The sequence below is a fragment of the Chrysochloris asiatica genome, unplaced genomic scaffold, assembly GCF_000296735.1.
Source record: "Chrysochloris asiatica unplaced genomic scaffold, ChrAsi1.0 scaffold00147, whole genome shotgun sequence".
NCBI lineage: Eukaryota > Metazoa > Chordata > Mammalia > Afrosoricida > Chrysochloridae > Chrysochloris > Chrysochloris asiatica.
In genome coordinates, this window is record NW_006408665.1 from 4660352 (window position 1) to 4685766 (window position 25415).

Consider the following 25415-nt stretch of genomic DNA (forward strand, 5'->3'; position numbering starts at 1 on the left):
GCCATACTAAAGGGGGAGGGGTTCTTTGCTGATTACCCAGATATGGGGAGTGGGGTGAGGGGAGGGAGGAGAAGGTGGAGCACAGGGTAGGGAACAGACACAGGATAATTTGGGTGCTGAGGAGGGCAATACACAAGAAGGGGGAGGTGAATGGAAAAACATGGTGGGTGGGAGAACAATTAGGCAGGTTTGCATGGACTAAGTGGAACAGAGGTAAATAATGATGTATGCACAAACTTGGAACAACAGGGCTCTGGGATACAGAGATTGAGGCATGATTTGAATGGGGAAAACAATGTTAACATGCTTGGCTGTCTTTTGAATCTGGGTTTTCCTTGCATACCATTATAAAATAGACACTTGAGGGGGAGAGAAAGGAATAGCCAGAAATATCACCATAGAAATTTGTTAGTCCGTCTTCTGCCTATAATTGATTGGAATACCTAAAATGGGGCTACAATGTGCCCAATGAAGGTGGCTTCCTGAGGAGCCTCTGCATTGCATAAGACCATAGGTGTAATCCTGAACCCCATCCAGAATCTTCTGAGGTGGGCAATTTCCACTTGAATGGACAAGCAGACCAGCCTGGAGTGGCTAGAAGAACAGAAGATACTTATTGAAAGAAAGACCTACAGGAAAAATACAAACCAATATAGGCAGTCCAATTGATTACTACAAGAACAAGCAAGTTGCTCGCCCAGGAGAAATCAAGGCAAGTGGTTGGTTCCCCTCAGGGCATACTCCCTTCCAAAACTAATACTCAATGGGAATACACGAGAAGACATGCACTCTGACTGGTGACCATACTGCTCACTGATAAGGGGAAGTAAAGGGAAAACAGCAGTGAAGCTGTGAGCTAAGCCTACCACGTTCAATAAAATCCTGTGAACCCAGGTGAAACCAAGTTGGCCAGCAGTGTGGCAAGACCTGGGGACTCCTGGGCCCAGAGTCAGTGACACAGCCACAGAAAACTAAGTGGAGAATGAAGCATCCAGCTAATAAAAAGAGCGGGCACAAAAGCACCCACACTTGCAAACACCCACTTGACCTGGCTTCAATGGCTGGATCATCAGAACTCAACTAAAAAAAGAAAGAAGTAAAAAAGAGTAATCTGATACAATTTGATGAACTTGACCCACACCTCTGGATGCAGTAGCTCAAAAGAGGGAACAAATCTTAAAAAACAGGATCATTCCCACCCCCTCGATACACAGGGTAGACAGGGATGGGCATCTTGGTCACTGGCTACCCAAAATGGGGGGCTACAAAGGCAAGAAGTGACTGGCTTACAAGCTTTCAAGAGGGAGCTTAGATCCATAGGGTGCAGAGCAAGGTAGAATCTCCACTGAGTAGTATCCAATCTGTATACTGACTGATGAAAGGAGATGGGGATAAGACTCATGTGACAAAATAGTGAACAATTGAAGTCCAGAAGCGGAGGTCCCTGGGACCATCAAGGGAGAAAAACAGAGTGTGGGACCCTACCCAGAGAAACAGTGAAGCCAGAGATGGAGGCAGAGATGACGATGTGGAGAGATGGAGCAGCTGGGGGCTCTAGACTCAGAGAGGGAAAGAGGCTGTATGCGGAGGACCAAGGGGCAGGCTTGCAGGGTATACCCTTTGGTTGGCTGATGATGCACGGAAGGGACTGTAACCATGGCAATGAAATGATAGACAACAGGATGAATGTAAAGCTAACATTCTCCCTAGACCCCAATGTGAGGTACTACAACAATCCAGGCAAGAAAAAATGGTGGTTGATGTTAGTATGCTGTCGAGTCAGTTCCAACTCACAACGATCCTATATAAGGTTTCTGAGGCTGTAGATACTTACGGCAGCAGAAAGCCTTATTTTTCTCCCTCAGAAAAGCTGGTAGTTTTGAACTGCTGCTTTTGCGGTTAGCAGCCCAATCCATAATCTACCATGCCACTAGGGACAATATTTTTGTTGTTGTTGTTGTTGTTAAGTGCCATCAAGTCAGTTCCGTACCATAGCGATCCTGTATAGGGTTTCTGAGGAGCAGCTGGCAAGCTTGAATCGCTGACTTTGTGGTTCAAACCAACTTTGCAGTCCAGTGCATTAACCCATAGTGCCACACCAGGACTCCACCAGGGAGAGCTCATAGGTCTATAAACCCAAGAGTCCTGGTGTGGTTCTGTAAGATAAGCACTAGACTACTAATCACAAGGTCAGCAGTTCAAATGCATCAGCTACTTTTGGAAATCCTATACAGGGCCACTTTGAGGTAGAACTGACTTGTCAAAAAACAACAATAACTCCATATTGAACTGTCACCCTGCTCAGAGTTCCTGAGGGTATAAATTTTTACTAGAGCAGAAAATCTTGTCTTTCTCCCTCAGAGAAGATGGTGCGTTTAAACTACTGTTTTTGCAGTTAGTAGTCCAGTGCTAATCCTACAGCACAACAGGGCTTCCTAGACAGGTCTAAGAGGGGAACAATAACACTAGGGAGGTATACACACCTTAGAATAATCAACCATTTGAGATCAAAAAGGCATACTTAACCAAGGATAAAATTCAGAAGCTTTAGGAGAGAGGAGGAGTTGAAATAAACACAGGACGGAAGTGGAATAAATGATGTCACATTGTGGGGATTGCATTCAATGAGATGAAACAGAATGTGTATGAATTATTGAATAGAAGATGTTATGTTCTGTAAACCTTTACCCAATTCTTAAAATAAAAGAGAGAGAGAGAGAGAAATCAGTCTAGGCAAGAGACAAGAGTAATTTGAAATCTTGAATCAAATGGTAGCAGTGGAAATGAAAAGAAGATAGATTTGCCAGTCATTGTTAAGTGCTGTGGAGTCGGTTTTAACTCATAGCGACTCTGTATAGGGTTTCCGAGGAGTTGGTAGATTTGCTAATACAACCAACAATTATTCCTTAAACATCTGAAACGAAGAAAACAGAAGTTATTGCTTAAGAAACTGGGTAAACGGAAGTGTCACTTGCTAGGATAGAAGAAACTGTGGAAGTGTAGTCTACGGTTAACAATGAATTAAGCATTTCATTTTGGACATGCTATTAAGTTTCAGCTTCTCAGTAAATATTCAAGCAGGGATGTCAAATAGGAAATAAAACATACAATTACGAGGCTTAACAGAGAGCTATGCTTAGGTGATAATTATGAGTTATCAATTTATATATATATATATGTTGTTGTTAAGTGCCGTCGAGTCCGAGTCGGTTCCGACCCATAGCAACCCTGTACAGGGTTTCCGAGGGTGTAAATCCTTACGGGAGTAGAAAGCCTCATCTTTCTCCCGCGGAGCGGCTGGTAGTTTCGAACTGCTGACCTTAAGGTTCGCAGCCTGATTCGTAACCACTACGCTACCAGAGCTCCATATATATATTTTTTTTTTTTTTTTTTTACCCCGCCTGGACAGTATTCTTGGGAATATCAAACTCTGAATGGAAAGCAGAAAAGAAGAAACAGAAATAATACTAGAAAACAATTATCAAGTAAAGGACCGTTCTGGACAAATAGCATGCACACTGAAGTGAATGAAAAAGCATTTCAAGAAGACTGTTACTTTAGGGAGGTCAAGCATGAGGACTGGAAGCATTTGAAATGTTCTCATGGAAAGTGAGCAAGCACTACTCATGGCCAAGTGACTGCATGGATTCTCTACTAAATTGATCATCATAAACTGAGGGTGAGACATTGAATGTTCACCTGACTAGGTAGAGGGATTAAAAAAGCTGAATTGTAAAATTTCTCCCGGATTGGGTGTTTGCTGATGGCTTCTACTAAAAAACTAAGTAGGGTAGAAAGTTCCAAATAGGGGTAATGAATAATATTTCTCAAGAAATTAGGTCATCAGAGTAGTCCAGGAGATCTCAGAGTTTGAATAATAATAGGTATTAACACTTTCATGACCACTGTGACACAGGATTCCCATCTACATTTTTCTGTCTCTGGGGCTTACTGGGAATGTGCTATCCCATTTTGGTGCTTTCTGGTGATGATCTGTATAACTACATAATCTGAAAAAAAACACTTCCTCATCCCACAAACTCCAGCACCAGAGACACCTGGGGACATGAGAGGGGGTTTCACAAAGTTCATGGATAAATGAAATTGAAAGATAATGGAGGGCTGCTGTTGTTAAGTGTCATGGAGTTGGTTTAGACTCACAGTAACCCTGTTAGGGTTTTCAAGATTTTAATATCTTGTAGAAGCAGAAAGCCTCATCTTTCTTCTGCGCAGTGGCTGATGGGCCTGAACCACCAACCTTGTGGTTCCCAGTGCTTATTTTATGGAGTCACTACACTCTAAGAGAGAGTGAAGTAGGGAATTATTCATGGGCTAGAGAGTAGGCACATATTAACATGGATGACCGATCAGGCCATTTACAACAAGAGGGAGGTTGACAGACGAAAGATGAAGGTAGGTAGCAGTAGACACAGGGAGGGGTGTAAGAATAAAAGGAGATACATTTTGCTAATGATGGTACATAGGGAGGACTGAAAACATTGTAATGAAGCAAAGCATACAATTTATTGAATGTACAGTTGATGATCTGCTCTGTAGAACCTCACTCAATTCACAATAAAAAGTAAAAAAAAATAAATAGAATTTTTCCATGAATCTTTTGAAGTCCCTCTCTTATCTGTCCCACTAGCTGTATAAAAATCCTTGTTGCTGTTGTTAAGTGTCGCGTTGATTCTAACTCATAGTGATCCTATATATGGTTTCAGAGGGGCAACTGGTAGGTTTGAACCACCGACCTTGCAGTTAGCAGTCCAGTGCTTATGGCATACATCAGTATGCCATCACAATCCTTATTGCCTCAAAAGTGTCTTCCGTTTCATTAAAAATACCTTGGTTTCAACAAAAAATTCAAAGAAGAAAATAATTCTTGTCTTGTAAGGATTTAAAAATGGAGGATAATGGCATATTAAATCCAAAGAGTATGAATACAGAGAGTTTTCATCAGAAGTTTCATAAGAAAATAAGGTATTGAGTTTCTGAATAGAAGTTAAGTCATTCGATTTGCTGAGACTAAGAAACAATGTGCTAGATTGTGAGAATAAGGTTTATTATATGAATTTAGAATCTCTATCTTTTCTACCCCTGAATTTGAAAGACACTACTATTACTTTTTGTGGAGTACTGGTGTGGTGCTGTGGGTTAATGCGCTGGACTGCAAAGCCAGTCTGAACCTCAAGGTTGGTGGTTCAAGCTCACCAACCGCTTCTCGGAAACCCTATACAGAGTCACCATGGGCCGGAACCAACTCGATGGCACTATACAACAGCAACAACTATTACTTTTTTTAGGGAAAATTTGTAGAGAGAAATATTTTTTAAATGTAACAATTTCACACTAATTTGATACACACATGTATATTTTAAGCAATTAAATAAATAACATCTGCTTCTACATTGTTATAATGTTACCTTAAACACTCGGTTGAAAAGATTAATTTTGGATCATAAAAACCAAACAATGTCTAACTGGGCTATGAATAGCACATTCTTAGTCCATGGTTACATCTATGTTACAGAGCTGTTAAGAGTTAATATGTATAAAATATCTGTAATGAGGTTAATACTCAGTAAAACTCACTGTATTCTGAATTCTGCTCTCTTTCCCCCTTAAATCAAAAAAGGAAAAAATTGCCACAGTAATTAAACCAAGAAAATATATATTAGAGGTTTTGAAAATAGGGTTATGTCATAAAAATATAGAAACAAATCTGTATTGCTTTGGGCAAGTATGTACCTCAGGTCCTCCTGTAATAACAGTACCTCATAATGTTGATCTGAAGATTAAATACAGCAATACACAGCTAAACACTTAAAACAGTAGCTGGCATGTTGCATCCCACTTCTATAAAGTCAATTCCAACTCATAGCAAATGAATAGATATAGAACTTCTCTACAGGGTTTCTCAGACAATGAATCTTTCTCTCTTTCTTCCACAAAGCAGCTGGTGGATTAGAACCACCAACTTGTGGTTAGCAGCCCAATGCTTAAAATGTAGTAATCAACCAATAAGTGACAACTACTATTCACAAAGGATTACTCCTCCCATTGAATCTCTAATCTACTGCAGAGAAACTTGGACCATGTCTGCGAGGCAACAACTAATCCACCAAAGAGTATTACTCCAAAGATTAGTAAAGGCCTAGTTTATGAGGAAAGAGCACAATAGTGCACTCAATTGCTAAACATGTTTCAAACACACCTGTGGCTCTATGGGAGAAAAGACCTGTCAATCTGCTCCTGAAAAGCTTTCCTACAGTCTAGGAAATGCTACAGGCCACTATGAGTCATCATAGACTCAATGGCACACATAACTGTTTATGAGAAAACTGATCCCAGATTTCCTCACTTAAAAGAATACTTGGTTTTTACTAAGGGACTCTATCACAGTTGTGTTGTGTGTTACTGTGCTGCTCAGAGCTATGCCACTGGTGTTTCAAACACCAGAATGAAGTTTCAGCAGAGCTTCCAAGCTAAGACTAGACCAGGAAGAAGGAATAGGCAGTTCACTTCTGAAGGATTAGCCAATTAAAGCTTTATAAATAGCAACAGAACACTGTCTGGCATACTGCCGGAAGATGAACCCCTTAGGTTGGAAGACATTCAAAGTACGACTGAGGAAGAGCTGCCTGCTCAAAGCAGAGTGGATGATGTGGATGAAGCAAACAGTTTGGGACCTTCAATTGCTAATGAGGAATACCTGAAAATAATTAGAAACAGCTACAAACATCCATTAACAATTAGAATGCCGACTGTACCAAGAATTGATATAGAAAAATTGGAAGTTACCAAAAGTGAAATGGAACACACAAAGATTGCTATCCTGAGCATTTGCTGTTGTTTTTAAGTGACATCAAGTTGTTTCCAACTCATAGTGACTCTGCATGAGGATTTCCAAGAAGCTGCTGGTGGGTTTGAACCACTGACCTGTGATTAGTAGTCCAGTGCTTATACTACAGAGCACCACAGTAGGGCTCCATCTTAGGCATTGTTGTTATTACTAAATGCCACAGAGTAGGTACGGACTCACAACGAACCTATGTACAACTGAGCAAAACACTGCCCAGTCTTGTGCCAGTCTCACAATCATTGATTGCTACACTAGGCATTAATTAGTGAGTGGAAATGAACAGGTATTAGCTATTTTGAATCAACAATCATACGGTTGCATGTTTGAAGAAGTTGGCAGAATTTTTCAGTGTCTTCATCCTTTGCTTTGGTGTTTTTTGCATGAATTTGAATAACCGTTGTATTAAATTGTCTTTATGGTAGGCATATAGATATTATCTTACCAAAAACAACATTGTATTTCAAGATCTTGAAATAGTCTATTTTGAGGATGAATGCAACACCAAACCTCTTGAATTTATTATTTGCTATAGTAGCATATGGCATAGTAAACTCTATGATTGTTGATTTGGAATATAGAACTTGGAAAAAAGAGGAGGGATCAGTAGTCAGAAAATATGGCTTGGTGATAGAAATGACACTGAAGATCACATGACAGAAACCTAAAAGACCAATGACTTCTATATTGCAAAGAACTTTTTTCAAAAACAAAACAACAGCCACTAACAAATGGACCTCAGTAGATGAATACTCAGGAAACAAACTGACTACTTCGGTAGAAAGACAAAATGAAGAAGCTCAATATCATCAGGCTAAACTAGGTCAGGGACCAACTGTGGAACAGACCATCAACTGCATTTACCAAAGTTAAGGTTTAAGCTGAAGACCACGAAAGTAAATATACAACTTTAAGTTTGAGTATCTCACTTGAATTTAGAGGCCATCTGAAGAACAGATTTTACTCATAGAATACTAATCACCAAAGACCAGATTAGTTGTGGGATGACAGCATAGATATCATTCGTGAAGCTGTAAACAACCATTAATAACAGGAATGTACGAAGTATGAATCTTTCAACAACCTGGTGCAGCACTTTTGGCACTCACTCATCCATGCCAATAAATTTCAAAGACCAACTGATTGGAAGAGAACCATAATTGGGTCCATTCCATAAAGAGGCGACCCAACGAAATGTGGAAGTCATCAGACAAAAATAGTAATATCACATACAAGTAAAATTTTGCTAAAGATAATTCAAAAACAACTTCAACAGTACACTGACAGTGAACTGCCACAGGTTCAAGTTAGATTAAGACGAGGGTGTGAGAGATTATCACTAATGACAGAGAATACCAGAAAGATGTTTACCTATGCTTATTAGACTATGCAAAGGCTTTCAACTGTAGGGATCATGACAAGCTATGGAAAATGTTTCAGGGACACTTAACTGTGCTCATGTATATATATCAAGTTCTGTTTGAACAGAACAAGGGGACCCTGAATGGCTTAAAATTAGGAAAGGTATGTGCCAGGTTTATATTCTTTCACCATACTTATTCAGTCTTTACACTGAGCAAATAATCAGAGCAGCTGGATTACATGGAGAAGAACATGGCATCAGGATTGGAAGAAGACTCATTAACAATCTGTGATATGCTCATACCACAATCTTGCTTTCTAGAAACAAATAGGACTTGGAATACTTACTGATGAAGATCAAAGCCTAGACACAGCCTTCAGTACAGATTGCAACTCAATGTAAAGAAAATAAAAATCTTCACAACTATACCATCATGAAAAATGAGGAAAAGATGAAAGTTGTTAAAGACTTCATTTTGCTTGTATCCACTATCTACACACAGAGAAGCAGCAGTTAAGAAATCACACTATATGTATTGTATTAGGAAAATCTGCTGCACAAGTCATCTTCAGAAATAAGAGGTCAAGAGCAAAGATGTCAGGTTGAAAACTAAGGTACACCAGCCCTAGCCACTGTAATTTCTATAGCTTCATATGCATGTGCAAGTTGGACAGTGATAAGGAAGACCACAAAACGACTGATGCATTTGAGCTGCAGTGTTGGGGAAGACTCTTAAAACTACAATGGACTGCTAGAAGAACAAACAAATCTGTGTTGGCAAAAGCATAGCCAAGAATGCTCCTTAGAAGCCAGAATGAGAAGACTTCATCTCTCATACTTCGAACATAGTTATCAGGAGAGACCAGTTCCTAGAGGAGGTTATCATGGTAGATAAAGTGGGAGGGTCAGGACTAAAGAAGAGCCCGAACTAGACAGACTGGCACAGTGTCATCAATGGGCTCAAGCATAACAATGATTGTGAGGATGGTGTAAGATCAGACAGCATGTCCTCGTGTTGTGCATAAAGTCACCATGAGTTGGAATCAACTCGATGGCACCTAACAACAACGACAATGGACAAAATATTGAACACTGCAGGAAATATGAAAAGAAGTTGCAAAGAATACACAGCTTCACTGCACTAGAAAGAACTGGTTAACATTCAGCTTTTTCTGGAGGTATTGAAGGAAGAAGGTCAAGCTGCATTGAAGACATTATCAGAATAACAAGGCTCCAGGGCTTAATGAGATACCAACTGAAATGGTTCCACAAATTAATGCAGCACTGGGAAGTATTCAGTAATCTATTATAAGTTTGTAAGACAGCTACCTGACCAACCAATAGAAAGAGATTCATTTATGCCCATCTCATAGAATGTGCAATTTATTAAACAATATTATTAATATTACATGCAAGTAAAATTCCGCTGAAGAGAATTAAAACTGGTTACAATACATTATTGACAGACAGCTACCAGAAATTCAAGCTGGAGTCAGAAAAAGGTGTAGAAAGAAGGATGTCACTGCTGATGTTAGGCAGATTTTGGCTGAAGGCCAAGAATATCAGAAAGATGTTTACTTATGCTTTATTGACTACGCAAAAGCATTCAACTGTATCGATCATAAGAAACTGTGGATAACATTGCAAAGAATGGGAATTCCAGAACACTTAATTGTGCTCATGTGGAACCTGTACATAGACCAAGAGGCAGTCATTCAAACAGAACAAGAGGATACTTGCATGATTTAAAATCAAGAAAGCTGTGCATCAGGTTGTATTCTTTTGCCATACTTATTCAATCTGTATGCTAAGCAAATAATTTGAGACTCTGGACTATATGAAGACAAGTTCAGCATCAGGACAGGACCATATAGGCTTGTTATGCATCAGCTCTGACTTGATGACACCTAACAACTACATCAAGGAAACACAACAAATGAAGTTACATATAAAAAACATACTTGATTTTGATCCACAGGTAGGTGATATTTGGCCGCTGGAACAAGTACACATGTTAGGACGGGAACAAAATCCATCTCCACAACTATTTCTACAAATTGCTGTAAAATGCACAATAGGAAATAGAATTAATAATTATGTAGTAAATCATAGTTTATAAAACAAGAATGCAACATTCCAAAACAATGAACATGAAGATATAAAACATGTGCTATAAAATGTCTGACTTCAGATATATAAGAAATTATCCATTTTTGAGGTGGTAATTCTCATGAGAATCCATGTAATAATGTCCAAACAAAAGAAGCTATTACAAGGTCCACAGTCCTATTTTACTTCCTTTGAAGTACAGACAGTCTTTGCCATTCAAGGAAGAGTTTATCTGCAGAGTTCCCCAAGACACTTATTTGAGGAAACTGGGAGGGCTGGGGAAGTCCATAAATCCTACAGGCCTTAGAAAACATAGCTCATCATGTAAAGGACCTGCACAGGAAGAGAAAATGTGCAATTGGCTGAGCTAAAGACACCAGGCTCTAACATATCTGGCCAAGCCTCAGGGGTTCCACATGCATTCCTTCCCTGCTGGTAGTTGACCTGCCCCATCATCAATCTTTGTTCTCCTTAATAATTCCCTCTCTCCTTTCTCCAGTCTTTCTCCCCCTGTATTATCTCTACAACCTAGCTGATTTCTGCTATTCAGAAAAGCTACTAGGACATTTTGATGGAGGGAGACTTAAAGCCTCCTGCAGCTATGACCTACAATGAACACAAAGGTATGAGGGTCATCACAGTCAAGAATGCTAGGCGCCCTGACACAGCACATACCAAATTTACTCAAAACCTTTACCCGAGTGAGCACCTATAATTGGGAAAGTTTGGCCCAGTTAGGGGCATTTCATTTTGGAGCTAAGAGATTTATTGCCACACCTACTATTGAATTCTCCTTTTATTCACCAAACCTGTGTACTTTAATGTTTTATGAATGGATGGATGCATGAGGAGATGGAGAGGAGGATGCATGAAGAGATAGATAGGACAATTTATCAGTGCCTTGAAACTAGATGCCAATTACTTATGCAAATGTTTGTGTGTCTTCCGTTAGGGAGGGTCATCAATAATGTAATAGGCACAGTCTATAGAAACAAACTATATCAGTAATTATTTTTCTCTCCAAATTGCTTTTAACATCCAAATGATCTGGCTAGCGTCTTTATTTGGTGTTAATGCCGTCAAATCCGTTCTGGTTCATAATGACCCTATACAGGTTTTCCGAGAAGCAGCTGGTTGGTTGGAACTACCAGCCTTATAGTTCAAACAAACCAACATTTCGGCCCAGTGTTTTATCCTACAACACCACACCAGGTCTCCTTTATTAGTATTTCCAATAAGTATAAATAGTATCAAATTCCCTGGTATAAAGATTAAAAGGCAAAAATATGGTTCCTACTGTGAAGTTAACTATTACTTCCTAAAATGTACCAGTTTCTGATCAGCAGTAATTTTCCAGTAAGTTTCCTGTTGTTGTTGTGTTCTGCTGAGTCAATTCCTACTCACAGCAACCCTGTGTAGGGTTTTTGAGGCTATGGGAGCAGTAAGCTTCATCTTTCTCCCTCAGAGCAGGTTGTTGTTGTTGTTAAGTGCCGTCGAGTCGGTTCTGACCCATAGCGACCCTGTACAGGGTTTCCGAGGGTGTAAATCCTTACGGGAGTAGAAAGCCTCATCTTTCTCCCACGGAGCGACTGGTAGTTTCGAACCACTGACCTTAAGGTTCGCAGCCCGATTCATAACCACTACGCTACCAGAGCTCCTTAGTGGGTTCTAATCCCAGATACTGTGATTAATAGCCCAATGTAAAATGCAACCCACTACTCTACTAGAGTTCCATTAGTTTCCAATAAGTTCCAATTAAAATACTGTTTTATGTATGTCAAAACATTCACCATCTCCAAGCAAACTGACTCTTATTCTAGGCTTAGGCAATGACCAAAATCCTCAACCCAATGAAGGTTGGAGGGCTGAAGATCAATCATCCTCAGTTACCTGTCATGGCCACAGATGTGTACATCCATGAACCAGTGAGAAGGGAGAAACACATAGACTCTTCCTCTCCATATCTGTTCATGCTGTGCCTCTCATCTAAGTATCTGTCTCCCCCACAGTCACAAACATCACAAGACGTGGAAATAGTGGAGGGAGATGGAGAGAGAGCCTAGGTGTTGGGACTTCAGTGAAGCATAGTAAAGAGCTCATGGTATTCAAAAGGTTTGAGGTTCAGATCCTGCTATACCATGGACTACCATGAGATAAAAGAAATCATACTCTGAGTTCAGCTTTCTCATTGGTAAGCTAACACAAAAGGATTATACTGAATGTATGTTGACATCTCTTCTGGTCTCAAATGCTATGATTCTAGGCCAATGTCATCCACTTGTCATTCCACTGATCAAAAGTGGTTTAGGGCACAATTTCACAGTAAAGAAATTAATAGACAAACTTTTCCATTGCTTCATGTTCTAATAAGTCACAAATAAATGTACAAAAAAAAAATGTAAAGTGAGAAAGTCAATCCCATCCTTTTGGAAACAAATATTTAGAAGTTTGGTAATATTTCAGTGATGTTTTCAGGCCACAATTAAAAAAAAAAAAAAAAAAAACCCACAGATAATAGAAATCACAATGCAGAATTTGAGAAATTGTTTTCTCTGAAATATCTTCTTCTCTGCATGAAGCCTGATTAAGGTTAAACACATTAAAATTCTAGAAGTTGATTGTTTTAATATGGTTCAATGTAGTAAGAACATTAGAAGTACGGGTGTATGAGAAAAGTAATCTTTTGTCTTCATTTTATATTGTACTTATTGTCTTTTTGTATGTTGTTTCTCAACAGTTTTTCTTTTGCTAAAATGATGAAATACAGATAAATTCAATACATATACCAAATAATGTAATTCATTATCACAGGAAAGCCTTGACTTTAATGCAGAATATTACATGTCAAAATTTACATATGACATAGACGAAATCAAGTAATTATATTATTTCTCTCTTTTGTGTACTATTTTGACACTCTTGGGCAGTTGGATTACCTGTTTAATGAATTACTAATAAATATTTTCATAGCTATCTGTTGACACAAGTGGTGTATTATCTCTTGGGGGTATAAAAATCATTGTAAAATTTGTGCTTTTTACAGATTTATGACACGTGTACATTCCAATGTATTTCATAAGCACTCAAATATTCCTAGTAGTAGAAATGCAGCTACAGTTTTCACTGTTACACAAGGATTTTCAAAGCTAATCATCTAAGTAAGTAAAAAGCACAAAATCACTCACAGACCAGAAGTACATAAAGATGATCCTCGTAAGGCAATTCATACATTTCTACTGGAAATATTCTGGAAGGTCCTATTCTCTGGGATTCCCATTCCACATGCATCCAATAAAATCTGATTTTACAGATTTTCAACACATACCATAAACCAATCCCTTCTCCTAGGCTGCTCTCCAACTCAATAATGGCAGTCACCTTCATTACTGCACACTTAGTGAGTCAGATTTTCCACAGCGCCTAAGTCACTCCCGGCTGGCATGGCAGGTGTGCAGTGAGTGAAGTTAGCTGTTTCATGATTCTAGGAAATCATTTAAGTTTAAAGCAGTCACAGTAATGCCCTACTGGCCTGGAAGAGTAAATTCACCCTCCATAAATAAAAGCACATTAAGAGAACATGACTTCTGTACTGGAGAGAAAAGAATGCACTTTTGTTTCTTTTTCTTTTTAGAAAAAGCAAAAGTTAGTAATTTGAGAGCTTCTTTAAAAATTATGAATTGTTTAAAGTTGTTTCCTCTTTTTGCCTCATCACAGGTGATTGGAGGAGTTTAGGATTAAAAAAAATATATAGCACTTTTTTTTTTTTTTTAAACAACACTGAAATAACATTAAGGGTCTATCTCAAACCCACAAAACCAATAAATATAGAGTTAGAGATGCCACTACATCCTTATTATTATATGACTAGTGTGGTTTCAGCTTGCCCTTTTTTCTCTGTTCAAAGTTGCATAATTATCTTTTCTCTTGAGAACATCAAGGTCATTCTAATGTCAGTATTGTGTTTAAAAGAATGTACTGCCTATGGTACCTGGCTCCGTCCCACCAAGACAAATGTGGCTGTGGTACAAATTCACAGGCATGGGAAGTAAGACATTCCATAATCCATCTCTGTGAGGTGATATAACTAAGGAGTTCTCCAATTAGAAATTGGAAAGCAGGGTATATGTTTTGAAAACGAAATGAAATACACTTAATGCTAGAAGTGCAGGTGTGGCCTTTTTTGAGTTCTATCTAAGATTCACATTTTGGAAATCTACTGGGCACTATGAGATTTGGGGTTTGGAAACCCTACATTTAAATGACTCCCCCCAAATGCAAGCCATTTTGTAAGAGCTTTCTTAACAATTTTGCTAACCTGTGTCACTATAAATCTGCAAGAGTGAGCCTTTAAAATCTATATTATGTGGGTGTTGAGATGAAACCAAAGATAATAAAGCGGTTTTGTATGAAGGCCTAAGAAAGCTTCATGCTCAGAAGACTGAAACCTCATGCAGAGTCAAAAGCCAGATAATTTACATAATCACATTGTGGTCTTATCTGGATTCTTTAAGGAAAAACTGGCTTTGAGTTATCTAGGGACTTTTTTCTACTCACCCCTCAGTTTGTATTAATAGACATAGAAAGATAAAACTTCAAGTATCTTTGAAACTTTTATCACTATTGCCCTTCAACAGAGTCTAGAAGCCAGCTGTTTCCTCCCCACTATTCAGATGGTGGAGGAGGTCCTATTATCACTATTATGGGGCTACCTGATTCTAACTAAGGTGTGTCCAAACAACTGAATTCAAGAGGCCGGCCTTGAAAAGAGGTACAGCCTGCTGTCCTAAATTGCGAACATGGCCAAGCACTCACGGACAATGCACTGGTTTCCTCCTGGGAGTGTCTTCCATCCAGGGCAGCAGTATGAGTGGAATCTGGAACCACAAACGTTGGGCCTGCAATAGACAAGAGGGGTCACAAAGACATAAGGAGGGGTGAATTAGCACTTAGCGGCTTTAGGAATCAAAGCTAAAATAAAGTAGATTTCAGGACAACAAGCCAACCAGCCAAAACACTTCAAATTCTGGAGGGATTGGGAGAAGTGGGAGCAAGCAGGCTCCACGCTGGAATAGGAGAGGATGAGAAACTTTTAAACATACCCTATCATGTCTTCCCTTGCCAGCCATATTAAAGGGCAAAAAGAGATATGGCAACATACATAATTTGCTACTATTCTAGCCTCCTCCGGATGCAGAGAACAAAGGAACTCTCTGCTTTAAAAATCACGCCTTGTAGCCAATCTACCACTCCTTGATTAACTGTTACTTTGGTCAAGAGCAATCAAGGAAGGCGCATTGGAAGGTGGAGAGCGCTGGGGTTGAGGAGAGTTGATGAGACTGAGCTGAAAGTCAGTCCTGCACATAACCTCAAACAAAAGGCTCCAGAGCGGCATCCTAGACAGCAGAGTCCCAGCACCTGGTGGACCAAGTTCTGTCTTCCCAAGGCATTTAGAACCTGTTCCCCCACCACATGGTCTCTGCACACACGCTGCATCCTAGATAGGGATCTCCAATCCACGGCCCCCAGCACCTCAAGGAGAACTTTATGCCTACTAAGGAGGAGGAGGGGAAAGTGCTCCTGGGGTCCTCAGGGTCTCCTAGCGGGGGGTGGGGTGGGGTGGAGGACACTCTAGTCAGACACAGAATGGAGTGGAATGAAAACTTGCCACACCAGAGTTCCCTCCGTGCGGGCTGCCCCTGGACGCGGGACTGTCTGCCTACCTACCCTCTAAGTACGTCCTGCTGTCCACGCCTGCGGACGCGGCTGGCCGCCGCGGCTCCCTCCTCTCGGTATTCGGGCGCAGCAAACCCGCCTTCGGACCCCGCTGCCACCGGCCGGACCTGTTGCAACAGCGGCTGAGACCTGGGCGGCTTGGGTGGCGGAGGCTGGGGCTGGCTGGTCGTGCCCTGCGCCCAGAGCGCCACACAGCCCAGCCACACGAAGTAGGGCTGGAGACAGAGCCGCCGCCGTCTCCCCATTGCGGGCGCAGAGAGTGCGCGGGGACCAAGGCCCGCAGATGAAATTGATGAAAGACAAAATTTGCGCGGGCCCAGGAAAGTCAAGGTCTATCCCTTGGTTGGCTCCGAGGAATCACTGCTCTGGCGGAAACCCTAAGCGGAGCGCTGGTGTTTTGGGTGCGCGGGGTGCCAGGCGCAGACTAGCGCAGCGGGCGGCGGGGCGCGGCGACGGTGCGGCGGGCAGCCCCGCGCGGTCCACGTTGCATCCCCCGGGCCACGGGCCCGAGCGACTCCAGAACCGCCGGCGGGAAATTACTAAAGTAACCCGAGTGGCTGCGGCGTAAAGTTACAAAGAAAGCGGACCTCAAGAGAAAAAAAGTGCCTGTGCGCCGCGGCTCGGGGAACAGATCTTGGGAAATAGCAAAAATCACTAGAAAAAAACAGACAAGCAAACAAAAGTCGCCCCCTAAAAAGCAAAGGGTCTCCTCCCCGCTCGACCTGAGTCCCGCGGGGCAGCGACGCGCCGGTGGCGGCTGCGGAACCCGGCGGAGGTGCGCAGGGCCGGGGCAAGCGGCTAGCGAGAGGGAAGGCGGGAGCTGGACGCCGGGGAAGATGCGGAGGGCGAGGGCGCGGTACAGGGGTTTTGAGGCCGGGCTGGGCGCGGGGCGGGCCGGCGGGCGGCGGCTGTCAGTGGGGGCCAGGACGCAGCCGTCCACACGTGGGGCGCAGCCCGGACCGAGGGGCCGGCGCAGAGTGGGCGGGGACAGAGTGAGGGGCGACTGGGTGGGGAGGAACCAGGGTAGTGAGGAGCTGGGGGAAGGGAAGAGGACGGAAGGGGGGCAGGGCGAGGGGAGGGAAGAGAACGGAGTTTGGGGAGAAGGGGGGCAAGCCCGAGAGGAAGACCGGGGCTGAAAGAAGGGCTTGGCAAGAGCGATTGGCGAGCCCGGGTGCAAGAGGAAATGAGCGGGGGATGGGGGCGAGGTTAGGGCGAGGAGAGAAGTGGGAAGGTGGAGGGAGGGCTGGGGGCTGGGAGGAGGGGTCTGGGGGGCCGGCTGGAGGGGGCGAGGCGCTAGGCGGCTTTGCTTCCCGTCCCCCTCAATTGGCCGCTAGCTCTGTTTTGACTGCCTGTACAAAGCCAGCAGACGGCGGGGGAGGGGGCGGTTAGGGACCGGATTCGGGAGAAGAGGCTGCAGCCCCTTCCCCTCCCCCTCCAATCTAACCGGGCTGCGGACCCGGAAGAGGGTCTCTAAGCATGCCTGACTCTTCATGACTCACAGCTGGCTAAAGTTCTCTCTCGGTTAGGAGCAAGCAAGATTGAAGATGAGAACGTGATCCGTGTGAAGAGATCGAGACCTAGACCCACGGGAATAAAGGCTCTGCAGGAGTGAGCAACAGCCTCCACTCCAGGAGACTGGACCCTAACCATCACCCTCTTATTCCCCACTTCCCCATTGAGAGCTGCCTCCGTCTAGGGAACCCAAGAAGGGCTGAGCGTTTCCAGACTGAAAAGGGCCATCACAGGAGCTCATGTGGCCTCCGGAAGGGAGTGAGCACCTTGGTCACCCAGAGTTTGCTCCTGTTTTGGGGTGGCCCCTAGCAGGTCTCTCTCTACACTGGTTTTCCATCAGGGGACGCAGGGTTTTAGGGTCCCTGAAGGGTTTTAGGGGGTGGGTGGGGGTTTAGACGTGCGACACATCTTTGTTTCTTGGGTTGGACCCCTTCTTCGGATTGATGATTAGTTGTTTTTGTTAAGTGTCCTCGAGTCGGTTCGGACCTATAGCGGCTTGTATACGGTTTCCGAGGAGCGGCTGGTGAGCTTGAACCCCCGACCTTGGGGTTCAAACCGACATGCAGTTCAGCACATTAACCCACAGCTCCACACCAGGACTCCACTAGCAATTGATGCATCAAGCCTGACAATTTGCCCTCTTAGAGCGGCCTTGCTCTCTCAGGGCCCCTGGGGTATGCTTTTGTAGCCCAACTTTCTAGAGGTCTCTGTGAAATTCAAGTCATGGAATTTCTTTATTAAAAAAATCAAACACCTCTGAAAATTAGTGCCTACCATTCAAAAGAAGTAAAAGAAACCAGTATCTTGTAATCTTGTATCATTCAAGCCTAAAAAATCTTACTTTACAGATTTTACTATCTATCTATCTATCTATCTATCTATCTATCTATCTATCTATCTATCTATCTATCTATGTATCATCTATCTATCTATCTATCTATCTATCTATCTATCTATCTATCTATCTATTTAGGTCAGATTTACCCAGATGTGTGCTATTTGGCAGCTAAATTTCTTTGGGAGTTAGCACAGCACCTCCCTACTTTATTTCTCCAATATAGTCAATTAGACTTGTAAGGTAGTTGTTGTTGTTAAGTGCCCTCGAGTCAATTCCGACCCATAGCGACCCTGTAGAGGGTTTCCTGGGAGTGGCTGGTAAGCTTGAACAGCTGACCTTGCAATTCAATAGGCTTTGCAGTCTGGCACATTAACCTACAATGCCACACCAGGACTCCTTTAAGGTAGTGATGGTGGTGGTTATGTGCCGTGGAGTCGGAACCTACTCAAAGCGACCCAGTACAGGGTTTCCGAGGCTGTAAATCTTTACGGGAGCAGAAAACTTCATCTTTCTTTCGCAGAACACCTGGTAGTTTCGAACTGCTGACCTTAAGCTTCACAGCTCGATTGTAACCACTGCGCTACCAGAACTCCTTAGCCCTACTTTAAACACTCTAGTAAAACATGAGGGACACAAATTCGTTGAAATCTAAAGAAGTTAGGACAACAAAAGCATTTGTCATGTACTGTGCTTCAAACAAAAATCACTCTAAAGAATACTAAAGTGTCTCCTGACTTTAAGGAGTTCCGGTGTGGTACTGTAGAATAACACTAGACCATAAGGTCAGTTTAAACAGCAGGGTTGGTGGTTTGAACTCACCAGGCGCTCCTTGGAAACCCTGTACATGGTCGCTGTGAACTGGAATTGACGCACAGACCTTAACAACAACCTGGCATTAAGCAGTATTTTAATCATACGTTTTGCAGTATTCTCCTGGTGTGGTGCTATGGGTTAATGCACCAAACTGCAAAGTCATTTAAACTGCAAGGTCGGCGGGTCAAGCTGCTCCTTGGAAACCCTATACAAGGTCACTATGGGTCAGAACCGACTCGATGACACTTGATAACAGCAACATCTGTAATGTTTCATCTAATATTTAAAGTTTCACAATCACTCCTGTCTATAACATCAAGACCAAATGCAATAAAACTGCATATGCCTTTACCAATTGACCCAATAACTCCACTTTTAGAATTTATATAAAGGTCCTGGGGGGCTAATGTACTGGTCTGCAAGGTCAGTTTGACCTTTAAGGTCATTGGTTCAACTTCACCAGCCACCCCTGGGAAGTTCTATACAGGGTCGCTATCTGTTGGAACTGACTGGAAGGCACTTAATAGCAACAGAATATAGAAGGTATGTGGGCAAAAAGATAAGCAACTATCAATACATTTGTCTATTTCAGTTTTGTTAGTAATAGCAAAAGACTGGATACACAAACGACCCATAATTTATTTTTAAAAACCTACTTTAATATATTTTATCCATTCATAAGCACTGGACTGTGAACTACAAGGTCGGTAGTTTGAACCCGCAAGTTGCTTTGTGGGAGAAAGATGAGGTTTCCGGCTCTCTCAAAGATTTAAAGCCTCAGAATCCCAATTACAGGGTTGCCAGGAGTTGGAACCAACTGCACAGTAATTAACAATGAGAATACTATGCAGCTATAAAAATGACCAAGGAAGATTTCTATATACTGCTATGTAGTGATTTCTAAGATATGTTTAAATGAAAATTAAAAACAGGGTACAGAATATTATATATTATATGTTACTTTGGGGGAAGAGTAGTTTTCATTCTTTTTTTATTTAAAGTGTAAATGAAATCTAATACAAGTGGTTTTCCATGGAGAAGGAAGAGCACATAAGGGAAGAGACAAGGATAGAAGCAAGTCCTTTCTAAAGGCACGATATTTCATAGGTCTAATTTTAGGATCATGTATATATTTTCTACAATTAAAAGCATTATATTTTAAAACAGCAATCACTAAAACTTGAAAATGAACCAAAGCAAATGAATCTTTATCACATTGATGGTTTTTAAGACAAGAAAATTATTAAAGTGATGTTTAAATACACTATTTGGACTTTATGTCTTTAGTGGGTTAAATCTAAGACCAAAAGGAGCCACAAAGAAGTCTTAAACTACAATGTTAGAAAGAGAGAGAGAGAGAAACAAAGCAAATGGGGTGCTATGTTGATGCTATATAAAATTATGATTTCAACATAAGGGAAGAAGAGATTAAACATTAAATATAAAGGAAAAAAATCTTGTAATTTTAAATTGAATTAAAATATAAATATGAAATTATGATTTAATATTATTTTTCTTAAAAATATGTATTGCCGAGTCTTATACAAGTTGGGTTACTAATATCACAGTCAACAGTTCAAAACTACCAGCAGTTCTGTGGCAGAAAGATGGGGCTTTCTATTGCTGTAAAAATTCACAGCTTCGGAACCCTATACAGGGTCGCTATGAGTCAGAACCGACTCCATGGCACATAATCACCACCACCACCATCATCTACTGAAAAGTCCTAGAAATAGTGATCAGCCAACCACAGTAATCACCTATTGTGCTCAGATTGTGATTTCTAAGTACTGTTTCCCAATGTAAGGAATCAGGGTTCCTTTGGCACGTGGATGATTCTAGGTCTAAAATAGAAAATGTGTAAAATGAGTCAGGACTATTGATTTTGTCAGATATGACAGGAAACAATCAAAATCTACTTGTGTCATGTCCAAAGAAAAATGAGTTAGTTAAAAGGTGATCTCATTGGAAAAAGATGGGATGATTTGACCACCAAAAAGAATAATGATGGAAATATATGGAACTTAAATATTCAAGCATTTCAAACAAACAAAAAATTGGTCTCTTTTGGAGTTGTGATTTATAACGCATTATTCTAAAAACCTGATATGTAAAATAATCATTTATTCTGTCTTTGCCAGATAGACTCAGGAGAAGTATTTCTTAAAAATAAAATAATTTAAAAGTTATAAACATAGGAATGATAGAATTTTAAAAATCACCATTTTGCAAATGAGAATGAAACAATGGATGAAAGCCACTGTGACTTCTAAATCCTCTAAACCCAAGCTTCTCAACCAGGAGTGTTTTTTCTGCCAGGAAGATAGTTGGTAATATCTGGAGATATTTTTGAGTGTTGCCAGGAATGCTGCTGTTGCCAGGAAAGTTGCTCATAGCAACTTTGTATAGGGTTTTTCAAGGAGTGGCTGCTGAGTTTGAACCACCAACCTTACAGTTCAAACCGACCTTGTGGTTGAGTGCTTATCTTATAGTAACATTAGAACCCAGGAATGCTACTGCACAACTTAAAATGCATGAAACAACCTGCCACAACAAGGTATCATCTGGCTCCAAATATTAATATCTTTGTGAAGCTCTACATTAGGTGAAAGTGCAATGGGGGAACTTTATAATAAATGATTCAAGTTGTTACCACCAGAACCTACTGATTATTAATTTCAATAAAAGCTGGACAACCAGATATTAGGTACTTTAAAGTGTGCTATAAGGAGTCATGGTGTGGCGCCTAGGAGTAATGTGCTGGGCAACAAAGTCGGGTTGAACCACAAGGCTGGTGGTTCAGGCTCACCCACTGCTCCAGGGTCGCTATGGGTCAGAACTGAGTCAGCTGCACATAACAACAATATGCTACAAAAAATAAAGTTCATATACTTGTTATTAAATAATCTTTGGTAATAAAAAAAAGAACCCAAATGTAAATCATACCTTTACACTTAACTATGGAGGTTAATGTTTTAGGAATTGTGGAGGTTATTGAAACACATTAAATGCCACAAGAATATGGTCGACCAAATCTAGAATGTGGAAACTATTACAGAAATGCATTTCTTCTAATAAATGGCATGGATAGAAAAAGGGGAGAGAACTGTTTTGGTCTAATAACCAAATCCAATGTTTGTACCTTTTCTGGGATTTTGATTCAGATGAAGCAAGTATAGAATGACATGGTTTGAACTGGTTCAATTATGGATAAGGCAGCAACATCAGAATATATTCAGCTTTGTAAAATGTGGATGTACCTGAAAGATACTGCAACAGAAAAAATTACCAGTATAAATCTTAGAATGTGAGATTCCAAAATGCCATAGTGAGCCCTTTTAGGATGCCAAGGATTGCTGTCTATCAACAGAAACTGGAAGAGAGATATGGAAGAGATTCTCTTTCAGAGCACTTAGAAGAAATCACCACTTTTAATACCCTGATTTTTAGACTTCTGACCTCTAGAACTGTGAGGAAATAAATTTCTGTTGTTTTAAGTCACCCATTGTTGTCAGGTGCCATCAAGTCGGAACCGACTCATAGCAACCCCATGCACAGCAGAATGAAACAATGTCCGATCCTGGGCTAACCTCACTACCCCTGCCACACTTGAGTCCATCAATGATGCCACCTGGCCAATCCATCTCGTTAGGGCTCTTCCTCTTTTTCTCTGACCCTCTACCCTACCCAGCATGACATCCTTCTCCAACGATTGTTTCCTCCGGACAATATGTCCAAAATATGAGAGACGAAGCTTAGCCATCCTGGCCTCCAAGGAGCACTCTGGCTGCACTTCTTCCAAAACAGATCTATTGATTCTTTTGGCAGTCCATGGCACTTTCAGTATTCTCCTCCAACACCACAACTCAAAGGCATCAATTCTTCTACCATCTTTCTTATTCACTATCCAGCTTTCACATCCATATGAGTCTATTGAAAACACCATGGCCTGGGTCAGGCGCACCTTAGTCTTCAAGCTGACATCTCTGCTCTTCAACACTTTAAAAAGTTCCTGTGCAGCAGATTTGCCCAATGCGAGGCATCGTATGATCTCTTGACTGCTGCTTCCACGAGGTTGATAGTTGATCCAAGAAGAATGAAGTCCTTGACAACTTCAATCTTTTCTCCATTGATAAGAATGTTGTTTATTGGTCCAGTGGTGAAGATTTTTGTTTTCTTGACATTGAGATGTAATCCATACTGAAGGCTGTGCTCTTTGATCTTCATCAGTAAATGTTTCAAGTCCTCTTCACTTTCAGCAAGCAGGGTTCTATCATCTGCATATCGCAGGTTGTTAATGAGTCTTTCTCCAATGCTGATGCCACATTTTTCTTCATAGAGCCCAGCTAAGTCACCCCTTAGTGGTATTTTATTGTGGTAGCTCTAGGAAACACATACCAATAACCTGGCTCAACTATACTGAAAAAAGAAACACAGATGATACAATGATCTAAAATGATTTTAAAACAGACATGATAAAATACTTCAATATGTATAATTTTAATGTATAAACATGCTTGAAACAAATTTAAATGTATACACATGCTTGAAACAAATTAAAAATGCAAGTAGAAAACAAAGACACTATACAAAGAATGAAATTAAAATTTAAACACTGAAAACATACTATAAATTTAAAACTCAATGGATTGATTTAAGAGCAAAATTAAGACAATATGATCTTATATCTAGTCATTGGTGTCCCAGAAGAATAGGAGGAAAAGGATAGAGCTTCTAAAAAACTATTTAAAGAAATAAATGCCAAAAATTCCTACAATTTGGCAAAAGATATGAATGTACAGATTCAAGAAGCTGAATGAATTCCAAACAGGATAAAGCCAAAGAAATCCATATCAAAGCATGTCATAGTCACACTGAATGAAAATTCAAAACAAAAATCTTGAAAGCAACAAGAGAAATGTACTTTACCTGATGTTGTTGTTAATTAAGTGTACTGAGGTAGTTCCGACTCATAATGACCTTTTATTGGGTTTCCAAGAAGTGGTTGGTAAGTTTGAACCTCCAGTTAATAGTCCAGTGCTCATCCTACAGTGCCACACTGGAAATCTACTTTACCTGTACGGGAAAGCAATTTGAATTAATTTACTGATTTCCCATCAGAAATCATGAAGGACAGAAAGAAGTGGCACAACATTTTTCAAATACTGAAAGAAAATATTGTCCATCTAAAATTCCACTGTGGTTGTTAGCTGCCCCAAAGCCCATCTCATGGAACCCCATGCACCATCCCATGATGAATTGCAGATGAGACCATTGTGATACATTCCTGTATAATAAAAACGTATCCTAACAGGTTAGTTTATGATAAGCTTACTCTGTTGTTGTTGTTGTTATTGTGCCTTGGAGTCAGTTTTGACTCATAGTGACCCTGTATAGGGTTTCCAAGGTTGTTACTAGTCTGTTATTTCCTAAAATAAATATATTTTTATATTTTCAGATATAAAAAGTTGAAATATTTCACTCCATGGGATTGAAAAAAGATGAATGTTAATAGATGAAACAACAGCAAAATCTTGAAGCTGGACACAAGTGTTTATTATATTCCTCTTTTAATTCTGTATAGTGTTAAATATTTTCATAATGAAAAGATTGTTTTTTTAAATACTAGTTTCTAAGAGTATTCTTTAACTATGCTCATCTCCAGGTTTTCCTCTTCCCTGAATAACTACAATATAAACTTAGTTCATTCTCTAAGTTTTATCAATGTTACTAATTTTCTGTTTTCCAAATATGTCTTTTCTGCTTTAATTTTTAAATTATTTTCTTGCTTCTATGAACAAAGTATGAATTAATCTTCTAGTTCTTTTCCTAGGACATCTACCAACAGCAAGGGAAATCTCAACTTTGGAGTCCAATGCTGTGGTACCTTGAATTTACATGATAATGGCTTTTCTATCCATTCTTGATGGTGGTGGTAGTGGTGGTGTGTCATGTAGTCAGTTCTGACTCATAGTGACCCTGCATATGGTTTTGAGGCTGTAAATCTTTACAGGAGAAGAAAACCTCATCTTTCTCCCATGGAATAGCTGATAGTTTCTCTCTGCTGACTTTGAGGTTAGTAGCCTGATTCGTAACCACTATACTACCAGAGCTCCTTGTTGTTGTTGTTGTTGTTGAGTGCCATCGAGTCGGGTCCGACCCATAGCGACCCTGTACAGGGTTTC

General features: G+C 40.8%; 1 protein-coding gene across 1 annotated transcript in view; it reads right to left on the bottom strand.

Annotated features, from left to right (window-relative positions):
• Nucleotides 1-16312, bottom strand: part of FBN2 (fibrillin 2) — a 393529-nt gene extending 377217 nt beyond the window's left edge. Inside the window, exons 1-3 of the mRNA XM_006870689.1 lie at nt 16059-16312; nt 15147-15229; nt 10187-10285 (exon numbers count right to left, since the gene is read on the bottom strand). Of these exons, the coding sequence (XP_006870751.1) occupies nt 10187-10285; nt 15147-15229; nt 16059-16312 (436 nt within the window). The remainder of the gene's footprint in view (nt 1-10186; nt 10286-15146; nt 15230-16058) is intronic.
• Between the last annotated feature and the right edge of the window lie 9103 nt (nt 16313-25415).